This window comes from Falco biarmicus, chromosome 9, assembly GCF_023638135.1.
Source record: "Falco biarmicus isolate bFalBia1 chromosome 9, bFalBia1.pri, whole genome shotgun sequence".
Taxonomy (NCBI): Eukaryota; Metazoa; Chordata; class Aves; order Falconiformes; family Falconidae; genus Falco; species Falco biarmicus.
In genome coordinates this window covers 42,874,898-42,890,284 of record NC_079296.1, presented here as the reverse complement: position 1 = coordinate 42,890,284, position 15,387 = coordinate 42,874,898, and the positions used below count along the sequence as shown (strand labels likewise).

Sequence of the window (15,387 nt, the reverse complement as noted above, 5' to 3'; positions counted from 1 at the left end):
CTTGCTTCCAGGAAGTAACGCACTTGTGCGTCTGGGTATCTTTGCGTGTATGTGATGTGCAACAGCAGCATGTGGCAGATGCAATTTTCATGAGACTCTGGTACCAAATCCACTGGGCTTTTGTTGGTGTTGGTAGGGAATGGTTCTCCCCTAAACTGGTAGGGAAACAGGTGGAAGACTTAGTCTGACTTACCTGGAATTACTGGAATTAGTCAGTCGATGCCGGTCGGCTGGAAACAAATCTTACAGAAACTGATTTCTTACAGTGGAATTTGTTCTCTTTGACAGCGTAACATGCAAGTGTTGCTACGGGTTGGAGAAGAGCAACAGTGAATAATTGCAGTGATATTATGACTTTTCAAAGTTGCTCATAAAGGTGTTGGTTTTTTTAAATAATGCTTTTTAGGAATAAATGTGTTTTTTTTTTTTTTTATTGTAGAGAAAATACAGAATTTAAATGAAGATAATGAGAACAGTCATTTCATCTATGAGAATGCTGAAGACGGTAACAAAACCAATGCTGAAACTACAGACACTTCTGGATACAACACTGAAGCGAAGGACTTGCCAGATTCTTGGGACTCCCACATTGGAAAAACAGTAGACTCTCCATCAGAAACATCTCAGACGAAGGGGCCATTAAGAACTCACTTGTATGAATGGGAGGATGAAACTGAAGACACCAGAACTGGAGAGTATGTATTAGATTTTGACAATGAACATCTCTCAGAGATGAAGAGCAAGGATGAGGAGTGTGATAAAGAAGATACTGAAAATCCAAAGGAAGCCATTAGTGAAGAACTTGTGCAAACTATTCCTAGGCCAAGCAACTGTAGGACATACTGTCGATCCAACAAAGCAAAACCACAGGGGGCAACAAATTTTGACAAGCTAATGGATGGCACTAGTCAGTCTTTATCCAAAGCAAACAATGAGTCAAATAGTGATGGTCTGAACCCAGCAAGAAAAGTTTCTTTAAGCAGTGGGACCAGTTGTAGAGGGACGGTTGGACGGACTAGAGACTACACTGTTCTACATCCATCTTGCTTGTCAGTTTGTAATGTTACTATACAGGATACCATGGAACGAATCGATGAATTTACCACAACAGCCCCTACTGACCTGGGAGAAGCTGGCCGCTTAAGAAAAAAAGCAGACATTGCTACTACAAAAACTACAACCAGGTTTCGACCAAGCAATACCAAATCCAAAAAGGATGTCAAATTAGAGTTTTTTGGGTTTGACGATCAAGATGAGGGAGGGGGAGATGAAGGCGCCTCTAGAAGTTCTGGGAGTTCCAATTACAAAATCAAGTACTTTGGGTTTGATGACTTGAGTGAAAGCGAGGATGAAGATGAAGAGTGGCAGGTAGCGGAAAGGAAAGCGAACAAAAAACGAAGTAGAACTGCACCATCTTCTTCACTACAGTCAACCTCTGATGGCAATGAAAACTGTTCCCAGGATAGCCAGCTCAGTACTAATGCGGGTAAGCAGAACCCTTCTGGAATGCATACCGAACATTTAAATGTAGTTGACCCTTATACTTTGTTTTTTTGCAGTATACCTAGGAGTCTGTGTTGAATAGTACTACTGATTTGGAAATCTAAAAGTTAAATTTACTTATTTCTGCTGTGGTCCTGTCTGGTGTTTCACAGCTGTCTTGAAGGATGCTTTATACCCCTTGATCTCTTGCCAGAGGTAGAGTATTTTTCTTTTTGAACAGAAGATTCTTACCTTTTTGTTGTGTTGAGCATACCGTACCTGTGCCTGGAAGGCAGATGTCTTCCCACAGAAGCTCCACATCAACCCAGAATTACAGAGCTGAGTGCAGAAATTTAAGTAGCTCTTAGAGATGTGAAGTATCTTCTTCCTTTTTGTGCTTTTGAGTTCGTTTATAAACAGTTTGGGCCTTTCTCAAGTTCCAGCTTATCCAAGGGTGCATGGCTCGAGAGAGAGAGGCTCTGGGGACCCATGGAGTGCCAGTCAGATACCTGGCTTTGGGTGTGCCTCTGCATATTAATGTGTTTCTTTGTTTGCTTCCATTTTTCAGGTATCCATCTTCTGCATAGGTGGTACGTTATGTATGTATGGGTACATACACACATATATTGAGTAAAACTGTTCATGCAGAATTTGCTGGGCAAGTTCTGGTGTTTGAGTGCTTTCGAAAAATGAGACTTACTTGGTGATCGGTTGGGTCCCACGTAATGTCTTTGATCAAGGTTGAGGTGTGTTGGTGAAGAAGAAAAGGAGTAACTTTGAAAGATTTCTTTTAGCTTTTTCTTTTTGAAATTTCAAATGCCAGAGAATCATGCATGTTGGAGTAAGTATTTCAAAACACTGCTGCTGTTGTAGGAAACTTTTTGGTCCTCCATTTTGGAGCATGAAGCATGAGAAATTTTAGCCATTCACTAAATAGTTATTTTGGTGGTTATATTTTTTTATTTTTATTTTTATATATAAGTTGTTTTATTTTTAAGACTTTGGCAAGATGTATTTCATTGTGATGGGGAGGGGGGAGGACTCCACTTTAGCCTTGCAAATGTTGTAGAAGCTGTGGGTTTTTTCCTCCAAATAGCTTCTGCTAATATAATCCAGAGGCAAAATTTCATAGGAAAACATGTTCATTTCTCTTTTCTAATTATAGTGGTCTCTAAAAATAGAATTGTCTGTAAGTCTTTTAATCAAAGGTAGACCTAACTGCTAGTTTTTTCTGTAAATTCTAAAAGGGCCAAATTGATACTGATGCTACATGAGAAGATTGTATTTTCAAACAAAACTCTTGATTTGTTTTCATAAAATTTAATGATGATGAGACACTTGCATTCTGTCTTCTTCGGGAGATGGGTTTAACTTGCAGGACTGCTTATGAAATACTCCCTCTGAGTCCCTTTCTCTGACGAGTCTTTGTTCAGCCATTTATTGCGAGGAAAGAAATTCATTACACAGTTAATGCAGCTGAGATGCTGACCCATCAAATAATCCTTTCAGCTGCTGTCCTCTGGAGTCTCAAAATACCTACAGTTTGCCAAAGAGGCATTATACTCTGAGGTATCACAGATTATTTCTCTGAAATATTTTCCTAAAAGGAATTCCCATCGCACAGGTAGATGTACATTTCTGTTTTGTTAGTTTCTTGATATACTTCTGTCCTTCTTGGGTTAGAGCTACCTCTTGGTGCCTCTGCTGAGAGATGCTTTCCCTTTATCTTGCATCTCCTTTGCTCATATGATTCCTGGTTTGCTACAGTAGCCAGATGAGATTTGACTTGCATTTTTTGTTCTCAAAATTGAAAGGGTGACATGAAGTTATTTCTTTAAGTTGCAGCACATTCTCTACTTCAGTCCTGTAGTACAGATCATAAAAATAGCGAGTCTGATGTTGCCCTAAAATTTGTAGGACTCCTCGATATATTTCATGCTGTCTTCTCAGACCTTTTGACAATTTTGAGCATCATGGTCACTCAGAACAGCCATATTAAGGTCTTTAAATGTAGTGATGCTGAGTCTGGTAATTTATCAAGGACTTCTGGATCTAAGCCTGAAGTTGCGGCAAAATACGTGATGTTGCTGTGAGGTATTGTCTATATATACTGAAAAATTACTTCTGTGACCATGGAAAATGCCAGTTTTAAATCCAAGCCTCAGAAAAAGCTTTCAGAACACCTTGCCCAATAAAGCTTTTTCCTGACATTACAGTACTCGAAGGTGCTAATGCTACCTGAGTTCTGTGCGTGCTGTTCTTTTTTGTACAAATGAAAAAATCCACAAATTAAAAAATCCAGTGTTCCTGTTCCAGGTTGACAGGTGAGATGCCAGATTGCCTCTCTGAATTCCAGCCCTGGAAATTTCTGAGACTAATTTTGATGTTCTGTGTGAAAAGAATGTTTATATGGCATAGTTTCAAGAGATTTGATGCTTTCTTTTACAGTCCTACAAAATTTTTGCCATAATAATGATTTGATTACTTAATATAATCTAGGCCTATTTCTATGGAATGAATCTTAGCTTCCTAGTATAAAACATCATGCAAAGATTTTTCTGGCTGAGCTGGAAATGGACAATTTCTTCCAGTCCAGTAGTTCATGGTTGAGGGTAACTAAATTTAATAATATGTGTTCAAATGTTTCTGCAAATGGAATTTAAGGAAGTATTAAAGAATAGATGGATGATATTGTTAGTGCAGGGAAAAAATGCAGAGTAGGTAAATTCAGTGTTAGACTGTCTTTCACTGAAGTGGCTTTTCAGTTTTTCACTTTTATGATAGGCTTACCTGCTGAAATGGTAAAAAAATACAAAAAACCCACACACAAACCGAAGGGTGGTGGTTTGACCCTGGCTGGGTGCCAGGGGCCCACCGAGCAGCTCCATCACCCCCCTCCTCAGCTGGGCAGGGGGGAAGAACATAACAAAAGGCTCTGTGGGTCAGGACAGGGACATCACTCAGCAATTACTGTCACAGGCAAAACAGACTCAACTTGGGGAAATTGGTTTAATTTATTACCATTCAAATCAGAGTAGGGTCAGGAGAAGTAAAAATCAAAACTTAAAAACACCTTCCCCCACCCTTCCCTTCTTCCCAGGGTCAACTTCACTCCCAGTTTTCTCTGCTTCCTCATCCCGAGTGATGCAGGGGGACGGGGGCTGGGGTCAGTCCCTCACACGCTGTCTCTGCCGCCCCTTCCCCGCCCCGGGGAGGGTCCTCGCACCCTGCCCTGCCCCAGCGTGGGTCCCCCCGTGGGTGCAGCCCCTCAGGCACACGCTGCCCCAGCCGGGGTCCCCGCGGGGTCACAGCCTCCTGCGGGCACCCACCTGCTCTGGTGTGGGACCCTCCCGGGCTGCGGGGGACCCTCTGCTCCAGCGCCTAGAGCCCCTCCTGCCTCCTCCTTCACAGACCTCAGTGTCTGTGGGGTTGTTTTTCTCACCCATTCTTACAGCTGTCTTCTGCTGCAGTTATTGTGCAGGTGTTTTACTTTTTTTTTTCTTTCTCACTTTGTAAATACACTATCCCAAATGTACTGCTGCCATCGCTGATGGCCTTGGCCAGCAGTGGGTCCATCTTGGAGCTGGCTGGCATTGGCTCCATTGGGCATGGGGGAAGCTTCTAGTAGCTTCTCACAGAAGCCACACCTGTAGCCCCTCCACTACCAAAACCTTGCTGTGCAAACCCACCATAAAAAGCCAAACCATGAGATGTTCCGGTTTGTAAATTCCTGGACACTGTTCCCAGACTTCTCCTTTTAATGAAGGCGCTTCATAACTGAGCCTGAGATTTTTGGTGAAGCTTTCTAGTTAAAATTGGTTTGGGTTTTTTCTTTCTTTTTTTTTTTTTTGCCATTGTGATCTAAATTCTCTCGTATTTAGTTGGTGCAGCAGCCCAGTGAAGCAAAAGCCCCTTTCACCTGCGAGCTTGCCAGCTGCATTCTGCCAGAATGCCGGGGACCAAAGGTACTGATGAGACTTCACTAGATCTGAAATAATACCTGTATCATTTCACTAGCTGGAATACACGATGACTCTAGTAAAGAGAAGCTTTTAATATTGGAGGAAAATGACTGAATTCCTGACTGTATTAATCAGTGGGCAGTTGTGTCCAAGAGAAATCTGAAATAATGACAACGAATAGTAAGGCTTAACCAAAAAGAACCAAAAGTTTTGGTTTTCAAGAGGAAACCTATCTCTTTGGGAGGATGATACACTTCTGGAAATAACTGTGCTATTGGTTTGTTCCTGTCTGTTTCTAAAGGTCCCACCATGGCTATCAGTAATTAGGGTGGTCATTAAGATTTCTAATATGTTTAACTTCTTAGCTTGTAGTCTCAGAATGCTTTATTTCCCATCTGTTCAGCTGGGACACGTAGGACTCCGTTAATGCTTGTTTTACTCCATTTCACTTTGGGCAGTGACAATTATTACAGAAAGTGACAGGCACAAAAAAAAAAAAAAAGAAAAAAATGCTGACTAAAATTAAACATTTCTATCTCTCTCTGTAGATTGACATAAACAGGATAGAGCAGTTGCCCTGAAACCTTCTGCTGAAGGAAGGTGTGAAGATATATAGCCTCTAACGTGCTTATTTTATGTGGTTCACCTCCTTCTTTGCTATATGTCTCATAAGCAGTATAGTAATGATGAATTATAGTATTCCTGATTTAAATTATAGTAGTAGTTACCCTGTAATTGTAGTGTAAGTGTTGCAACTTAGCTTTTTACTTGGTAGATCGGTTCTGATATAGAACTTAACCTTTATGTCATGCATTCATTTTCCTTTCAGTGATCAGGATGAGATTCCTGAGATCTTTTTGAATAATAAAATAACTTTTGTAGATCAGCATCTAGCACGCAGTATATTTCTGGTGAGCAAACTTGCCTTTTTTTTTTTTTTTTCCCCCTTTACGTTTGCATCTCCTCAAAAATTGATTCACCTTAATTGGGTAAATATTTTTAGCTAGTTAAGAGTACATCAGAGTTCTCAAAGGTAGAGTCCTGTTTTGCAGACACTACCCTCAGGCACTAAACCAAAACTGGGTTGTTCTCCCCCAGGAAATTTACTGCGGTGTTGCCTTCTAATTGGTCTTTGAACATTTTTCCAATTTTAGTCAAGATGTGGAAAATTTATCTCAAAAACCAGAAATGCCTTGGAAATGGTTGGGTAGAGGAGAAAAGGCCTTATATGTTCGCTCCCATATTGAGAAAAAGGTCCAAATGCGCATCTTTTCTGCGAGGTGGGGGGGAACATCCTTACAAGAGAGAGCCACTGGGAAACAAGCTTCATTGGTGTCTTACCAAACCACTTGTCTCAGTGCTAGCTCAGTTAATGTTAACAGAAGACTTCTGCCCCACGCCCTCTTTAGTCTAGATTTGAAAATCTGGTAAGTATGTATGCAGAGTGCTTTTAGGATACCTAGAAGGCTTCAAAGAGCATTGTTCAAATAGAAGCATTCCAGATAATCTCATGAAACTGATCATAAAAGTGTGTGATAGGATAGCAACGTCAAAAAATGCAGAATTATTATATTGTAAGTAGGAGCTGAAATGTTTTTATCGGTAAGTTTCTTTGAATTTTAAATTACCTAATTTAAATGGAATAGCTCAGGGTCACATAGGAGTAGAATTCAGACGAAGAAACTTGGATGATTTTAAAACGGTGGTTTAGTTGATACAGAGCACTGTTAATCATAATTAACCACAATACTAGCTTCAGATCTCAGTGCAAGGCACACATTGTGCTGATTGGGTGGGTGAAGACACATCTTGGCTACCTAGAGTGACTTGCCCATTTATAAATACTGTAGTCAAGTGAGTTACTTCTTAGCTATTAATCTACAATAGGAGGGTCCAGTTCTGTTGGCTTGACTTTCTTTTGGGAATTGCATTCAGGGCCTGGCTTCTTCAAAAGCGTTCAGGATTTGTAAGGATATGCATCAAAGCGATTTGATTGCACATCATACAACTAAACTGGAAGCCAGTGGGCTGGGATGCAAGAGATTGATTCCGGTACATGCTTTGCAGTGGGCATCCTGCCTGCCCTGGTGGTGCCAAGCCTGTTGAAATTTACTGCAATTTAAGAAACTTTTGAGGCTTACTTTAAGAACAGTTATATCCCCCAGACTACACTAGGTAAGGTTGGTGTCCTTCCGAGTGCCATTAGAAATTTGTTTGCGTGATTTGCTTTTGATTGGCTCCTTACCTAGGTGTTGTTTACTGGATGTGAGTGCACTTGGGATTAGAGGAACCAATACATTCCGTTTGTGGTTTTGCAGTGCAGTTGGCAAATAGTGACAGCTTCTCTGGAATAGATAGGTTTTCTAAACTGTTTATCAGTTGAAACAGTGCTTCTCTGTGCCTGTCTTTATTTCTTTCTTGAAATTTATGGTAACTTCTGGTTTGTGCCAAGTAAAAGAACATAAGCTGGTCTCGAAGGGATAATGCTTCAAATAAAACACAAGTTTAAAGAAAAAAAAAACCACACAACAAGGACAAGAATTTAATTAGATCAATGAATTGCAGATTTACACTTCAAAACTGAGTACTAGAACTACTGGTAAGGCAAGTATTGAATACATTGAAAGGCCACCTCAGCAGTTCCTTCTAGCTGACTCCTTTCTGAGCTGCTGCCCATATTTTTTTAGTACTCTTTATAGCAGAATAAGCAAATACAAACGGGCTGCCTTCATGAGAAGCAAAGTCAGATCAATTCTTCGGTTCTGTAATTGTAGTGGGAAGTACTCGTCATCTAAATCTCTTAATCTCACACTTCTGAAGAACCCCATCTACTGTTCAATTCATCGGCTGCTCAGAGTTGTAGCAGTATGCCAGAAATAAGCACATATAAAAAGTAACCTGGGATTCACGGGAGTATGAAACGGGAAGCGGTATCTTAACTTACACAGTGGGCAAGAGGTGCTGTAGTTGTGACTGTGTACCTTGTAACGTATCTTCTATGTATTGTGACAGTCCAGTCAGGGAACTTGAGCTCCATGCAGACCTGTGTTTGGTTTTAAGCTGATATTTCTGGTGAAGATTGTTGTTTATGTAACTTCAGAAGCTATACATGTGGAAATGTCAGATGCAAGAAATGCCCGAGCAGTTCCAAGAGCTTTCAGTATGGTTGTCTCATGCCTATATTTACCTTTTATAGATCTTCTGGAGTTTTCAGAGGATGCATCTGGTGTGCTTGAAGGCAATAAGAAATCTACAAATAAACAAGGTGATAAATCTAAGGAAAACACCAGGAAGATTTTTAGTGGGCCAAAACGGGTAAGTAATAATACTGAGACCAAGACAATGTTCTTAATTTAATAAACTCTTCGCTATTGATGTTTCTTTCTAGATACATAACAGGGCTTTTGTCCCATTTTTTTTTATCTGCGCTTGAGGTAATTTGTTGGCTTTTAAGTTTGTATCTGGAAGAGTAAAACATTCAAATGCAAAATTTTTGTATTGATCACTGGGAATTTCACTTCCTGGGTACGAGTCTGGTGTTGCCCAGTGGTAACACACAACCTAGATGCATTCCCTTCTAGATGATTGTTAAAGTAAAGCACTATTAAATGCTGTGTGGGTTTTTTTCTTTTGTCACTGTCCCAAGAAATGTCTACCGCATTATAGGATTGAACCTTTCTGAAAGCTTCAGATTTGTCATTGCTGTAGTCTTTATAAGGACAAGAGCCTTTTTATAGCATGTGGAAAAGTGTGATTTTCATGTAGTTAAAAAAAGTAACCTCCGATCCCACCCCCGTATACCCAAACTATGTAGTATCCAGTTTGAATTTGCCCTTTCATACTGTGAATGGGGCTTATTCATTTTGTGGTTGCTAGGTGTGGTTTACCTTACTTGTTGTTATAGGTTACTCAGTATTTCAAGGCTTGTAAAAATGTGTATGCAGCAAAAATTGTCTTTAGCTATTAGGTGAAAGTTTGCAATAGTAGGATCCATGTAAAATCCATTAAATGAAGTTTTTATGACTTGATTGTCCAGGATACCCATTTTTAATGCTTAGGGCCTTTTCATATACTTTTTGCATAATGCATTCCCATTGTGTGGTGAAGAAAGTAGCTGTCTCGCCACCCTTGCAATCTGCTACTGGTGTAATAAAAGAAAGAGGGAGCTGGAGAGGAAAATGCACTTTATTTCTCCCTTGCCTTTGAGTTCCGTTAAGTTTCGCGAGACCCAGCAGTTGCATGTTATGATAGAAACTCTTTCATATGTATTCAGAATGTGTTCAGCAGTCTAAAACATTTCTCAGAACTGGTAAAGATTGTTTTCCCTGTTACTTTTCCGAAAGAATTCTAGGAATTTAATCACACTCTAAAATTTCTCACAAAGGTAGATAATTACTTGGCTTATAAGGTAGTTTCACTTGAACTAGTTTTTTAAGGGTTTTGTTAGTCTTGCAGAACCAGATTTATTATCTCCCCAGCTGTGTTGATACAGAATAATTTTCCATTTTAAAATGTGCATTTGAGGGTGGAGGAGGGAGGACAAATTTTTGTTTCTCAAAACATGTGAGGGAGTGTTGTCATTTCGGAGGACGTGTGACCAGTAAGTAGTGTCAGTTGTAATGCCCTTTTGAAAAGAAGTGTCGCTTCTCACTGATTTGTGACTTGGGACAGAAAGGGGGGCTCTTGCCTCCAGAGTTCGAAGTTATGCTATTGATAAGTGAGGAGGGTCTTTTCAGAACTGAAATAATACTTCTTGAAGGTAAGAGTCCCTCAGTTTCTCCTGATTAAATAATAATTTTTTAAAAATCATTTTCTTATCAGTCAACACATTACAATAGGCTGAGGAACAGAAGTACAGGGAATGTAAATATAACTGTACCTTTTTTGATGTATTTTTTAGCAGCATAAAACAGCTGTGGGTGTTCTGGTAAACATGGAATATTTTCTTAGTGTTTCAATATTTATATGCTTCAAATACTATTCCAGAATAGCATTTTATGTGTGCGTTTACTTTTTAGACTTTAAATACTTCAGGGTTTACATAAAAACTGCTTTAATTAATTTTGAATGTATATGTTGTGAAATTATATGGAGGGAAAAACCTACAGCAATATCATACTATATGAGAGAAAATGGTTTCAACTCTAGGAAATTCTCAGTTTGGAAAAAAATTAATTCAAGTGAGAAAGGTGAGAATTAAACAGCCTTTTTGACCCTGTAAGTGATATAATGACCTAGAAATAGAAATTGCTGTAATTGTGATTCAGATTTTAAACTTTAATATTCTCTAATCATGTGACAGTTACATGGAGTTAGTAAAAAGGCTTGTAAAGCTTGTTCTGGTGGTAATTACCGATGCTGTAACTATCTTTCTGAACTATAGATATAGACTCCTACTCTTAGTTGCATCTTAAGGGAACTTTCATTCTGGGAATGAAAAAAATGAACTAAAAATATTAACCTGGCCATGACTAAATAATAATAAAAATAATATCTCTGGAACTGCTTTGCTGTCTCAACATCAGTTTTATTTTTTGTTCTTGTAGAACTCTATCTTGCAGATAGAGTATTAATTGTTTTCTGCTAGGTGGTGGTGTTAGAGGTATGGCACTTTGCATCACACTGAGCTGAAAAGTAAATGGCTCTGTTACTCAGGAAGCAACAGGTAGTATTGTTAAACTTCAGTAGATCCAGAAAGCTGAAGTATTTTTTCCAATTCGTTTTTTTTCCAGTCAGCAGGACTATTGCCTCTGTTTGTGCTTTTGAAACCTGACCATTGTACTCTAATCTTAAAGTCCAGTTCTTGAAACTTTGAGCATATGTGTAATAAAAGATTACAGACATTATTGACTTAGTGAATAACAGTGTTTCTAAAGATTGCTTTTAACATAAGGAGTCTCACTGAAATCATTGACTATTCACACGCATAATAATGAGCATAAAAGTTGCAGTAGCATGTGCATTATGACAGGTATGTAAAGTCTCAACCAGAATTCTGCTTTTAAGTGAATTAAATCTCTATCCTGAGCCTGAGTTACAGGGGGACTATTATGTTCCGTAGCAACATAATTATGTACTTAGAGTACATAAATATTGGCATTACTTGACTTGCAAATTATGGGTGTGAAACATACATGAGTAACATCTGCAAAAGTTTGTTTGCAGCTGTTTATAATTTTAATTCAACTGGTTCAGTAACTCTTGCTCTAGCATGTAAGTTTGGGAGCTCTGTGGGGCTGTGATATGCCCACCTGCTGGTCCCTTTGAGCTTAGTTCTTCTACAGATGAGACTAATTCTCAATTATCAGGCAAAAAACAGTAAGATATGCCAGAACTTTTTGTTGCTATGGTCCAAATCTACTCAGACTAAAGGCTTAAAAACAGGGACCATCAAAATTCTTCACTGAGATTTCTTGCTCCTGCCCCTCTTGCCACAGATTTGGGCTGGAGTCAGCAAGTGAGGAGAATCGGTTTTTGTAGGAATACTCTGGAACAGTTCCCTGTGGTCTTACACAAACAGTGTATGTCTCTAAATAAGAACCTGGGGGGAAAAAAATCCCCAAAGTTAACCTTTTGATTGATCAGTCCTAGAAGCTGATGACGCTGCCTGATATTTTTGTGCCAGAGCTGTACTGTCAATTCAGTGTTTCTGTTGGCCAGCATGTCATTAAGGACCACCAAATCCTCTGAACTGCAAATTTTCTGGCATGGCCCTCTGCTGTTAAACTGGAAATGTATGAGAAAGAGTGACCTGCAATTCTATGCCGATCCTAGTTCCTGTGGCCATGGGAGGCCAACCAGGACAAGGTGATTACTGATTATCTTTGAACTTTCCAAGGTAAGAATGTAAATATGGTTGCAAATTATAATTAAAATAATTATAATTAAAACGTATGGGAGCTTTTCAGCTTGAGGGGCCAAGAAGAGGCAAGGGAAGACTCTAATCCCTCTGTTAGTGCTCTTCAGTGCTGCCAAGGCATATGGGAAGACTTAAGTGTTGCCTGAAGTGGGACAAAGGAGGTACAGCAGGAAAAGCACTGACTCTTTCAAGTAGATGTATCCAAAAGCAGTCCTTGTGTGTGTTTTCTCAAAGTAACTTGAAATTTCAAGGTATTAGATGAGTGGTATATCAGGATTATTTTTTTTTCCTGTGCTAGAATAGGTGAACTTTAGAAATGAGTCTTTTGGAATTCATTTCTTAGATGTTGGTATTTTTTGCGTTGAGTATGTTTCATAAAGCTTCCATGCTAGTATTGACAGAATGCAACTCGGCGCATATAAAAGACTGAAATTATCTTGAGAGGATAAAAAAATACACTTTTTAATGATTGGTAACCTGAGGAAGAAGACACTCACCACATGGACGGTCTACATGGGTGATGCATGGACTATTGTTCAAACTAAAAACTAACCTGAATGCTAGTCTGTTGCTTGGTGATTCTGACTGCAGTTAAAATCTGTGTATCTCCCTTAACTGCTTGCTTTTGCAATGAGAATTGAATGTTTATAAACAAATTTAAACTAGCTTAAATATTTTCTCTTATTCTCTTGTTTTTCTCTGGAGAAACTTCTCTAAACTCAAGTGCTGAGGTCTTAGCTCTAGAAAACCTGGCTGTTTTGTGCCTACATTTCCCCATGTGTGTGCAGTGAACGGGAAGAGCAACATTACGTCAGTGTGCCCTCCCCCCCCCCCCCGCTCTTGTATTGTGCACACATTGGGCTGTACTGGAAAAGATAAGGAAAAACCTCTTTGCCACTAACTTGATCGTCATAGTCTTTCCTTTGGGCTACTCACTCAAGTCCTGGACCATGGAGTTTCCCATTCAAAGGACCTTCCTTGTTTTTAACAGTGGCGTTGCTTGAAAGTTACTCTGCTAGTGTGGAATGCATTTTTAAGGAAAAGCTGAGATAGTCTTGTATTATGCATTAAACAACAAGAAAAAAACCCAACTCAACCTACTGTAAGAGCTGGTTTTGTCTGAAAAAGACAAAAAATACTGACAGAAGTATTTGGTGAAGCTGGCTTTGGTCTCCTTTCATTCTACCTGCTCACTCCTGTTCCCTTGCTCCTTCAGTTTCCCGAGTTGGTTTGTTGATCTAAATTGAGGACCCATGTGTGTTTAGAAAACAACCCACTAAAAGGAAGCATTTAACATAAATCTCAGTCTGGTTCACTGCGAGACTGTAACCAATTGTATCCACTCAGTTGAGGGAAACGAAGAGAGATTTAAGTTGTCTTAACCTGGTTAAGTCAACATTGCAACTGAGAAATGCTCACTAAACACAGCCGGCGTTAGCAGGATTACATGCATTACTTTGATCAAGTGACATTAATAGTTAGTCATGACAGTAGTGTTGAATACATGAATGAAATCACTGCTGAATTCAGACATGGCTTAGCCAACAGACTGCTTCTGAACTTTGTATGCAAGGTAAAAACTTGATTCTGTCATAACCTTGTAAGTATTTGTTGCTTTTCATGTTTTATTCAAATTTTATGAATAACTGCTGTTTTGTGCCCGACAAGGTACAGAAATGTGTGCAAGGTTGTTCAAAGTGTGGGTTTTGGAAAGGTCAGTTGGAAGGATGTGTTAAGTCACTTCTGTGTGAAGATCACCGATTTCCAGCTATCAAGTGCTGAACCAGAAAAAAAAAGTGGTTTTTTGTGGTTTTTTTTTTTTTTTTTTTTTTACTCCTTTCTGTGTGACTTCAGTTTGGTCTGCAGCTAGTCTGTAATTCATTATTTAATTGCATCTTTCTTGTCGTGTAGGCAGGGTGGATTTTTTCTGTGAGTAGGTTGTTTTCATCGAGTTGCCATATTCCTGTTATAAATTTCAGGCACTCTGAGAAACTGTCAATCCTTGAAAATAAAGCTTACATGTGATCCTGTTGTTCTAATAGGATTTGCCGTAATACAAGTTTAAAGGTATAACCTGTGAGATCTTTTACAGGTTGATGTGAGCTTTTTCCACTGGTGCTTCATGCTGACTGGAAGAAGCTATAAATATCAGCTTGAAACAAATACTATGTCTAAGTTTACTTGAAGTCCAAGATGAAATACTTGTACCTGATCTTTGAAAGTGTTTTGAAATTGAAGAAGTACGAAACCATGCATGGCTCTTGGTTTGACTGAGTAATCTTATGGCTAATATGACAATGACGTGTGTGTGGGAGGGGAAAGAAACTAGGCTGTGCTGTGATCTGTATTTTTCCACTAAGCTTACATTATACTTCACAGTAGATGTTTATCAGAGACATCCTGCAAGTAACATTTATTTTCACTTGCCTGAAAATGAATCTACGTTCCCCAAATTAAACTTTGTAAGTTTTTTTTTTTACATTTTAAAAATTTTTTTTTAGATTTAATATATGTGAAATTAAGTAAGTGCACTATCTCAGGTGGTTTTGGTTAATTATTTTTCCATAGCTTATTTTAGGTAAATAAGCTTGGAAAAGCAGCAGTAGAAGCCTAATTCTAAAGTTTTGCTGTATCAGTCGTGGCCCTTTCCATACATTTAGTGGTAGGACCAGAGTAAACTGGTCATAACTAATTTTAGAATGAACTGCTTGTCTTTATCTTGCATAACCTTTAGGGAAAAAATGTTCTACCAATAGGACGAACAGTTATAACAAAGCATTTTTTTTCAATGACAATTAAACTGCTGATACTACACACATGGAGCTGCTGTGTGCATCCTAATTTAGGCTTTGAAAATCACAGGTTTTTTTTTTAATAGGAAAGATTATTAGTTGGCATTAGCTATTTTGACTCCAAGGAATCAAGCTGAATTTTGGCAATCAAAATTTTCTGTGAAATCTCTGGCTAGTATCAGTTTAGCGCTAAGCCAGCAGTCTGTTTCATCAGCAGTTTGACACACAGTGGTGGTCAGATCTGACAACATGTTGCTGCTTCTGCAGTACATTCACTTATGGGTTGGTGCTT

The 15,387-nt window shown here is 39.0% G+C and overlaps 1 protein-coding gene across 5 annotated transcripts in view; it reads left to right on the top strand.

Annotated features, from left to right (window-relative positions):
• Window positions 1-15,387, top strand: part of WAPL (WAPL cohesin release factor) — a 159,920-nt gene that overhangs the window by 108,143 nt on the left and 36,390 nt on the right. For all 5 annotated transcript variants that reach the window (XM_056350716.1, XM_056350719.1, XM_056350715.1 and 2 more), the window contains 2 exons: window positions 440-1,486; window positions 8,641-8,759. In XM_056350716.1, the coding sequence (XP_056206691.1) occupies window positions 440-1,486; window positions 8,641-8,759 (1,166 nt within the window). The remainder of the gene's footprint in view (window positions 1-439; window positions 1,487-8,640; window positions 8,760-15,387) is intronic.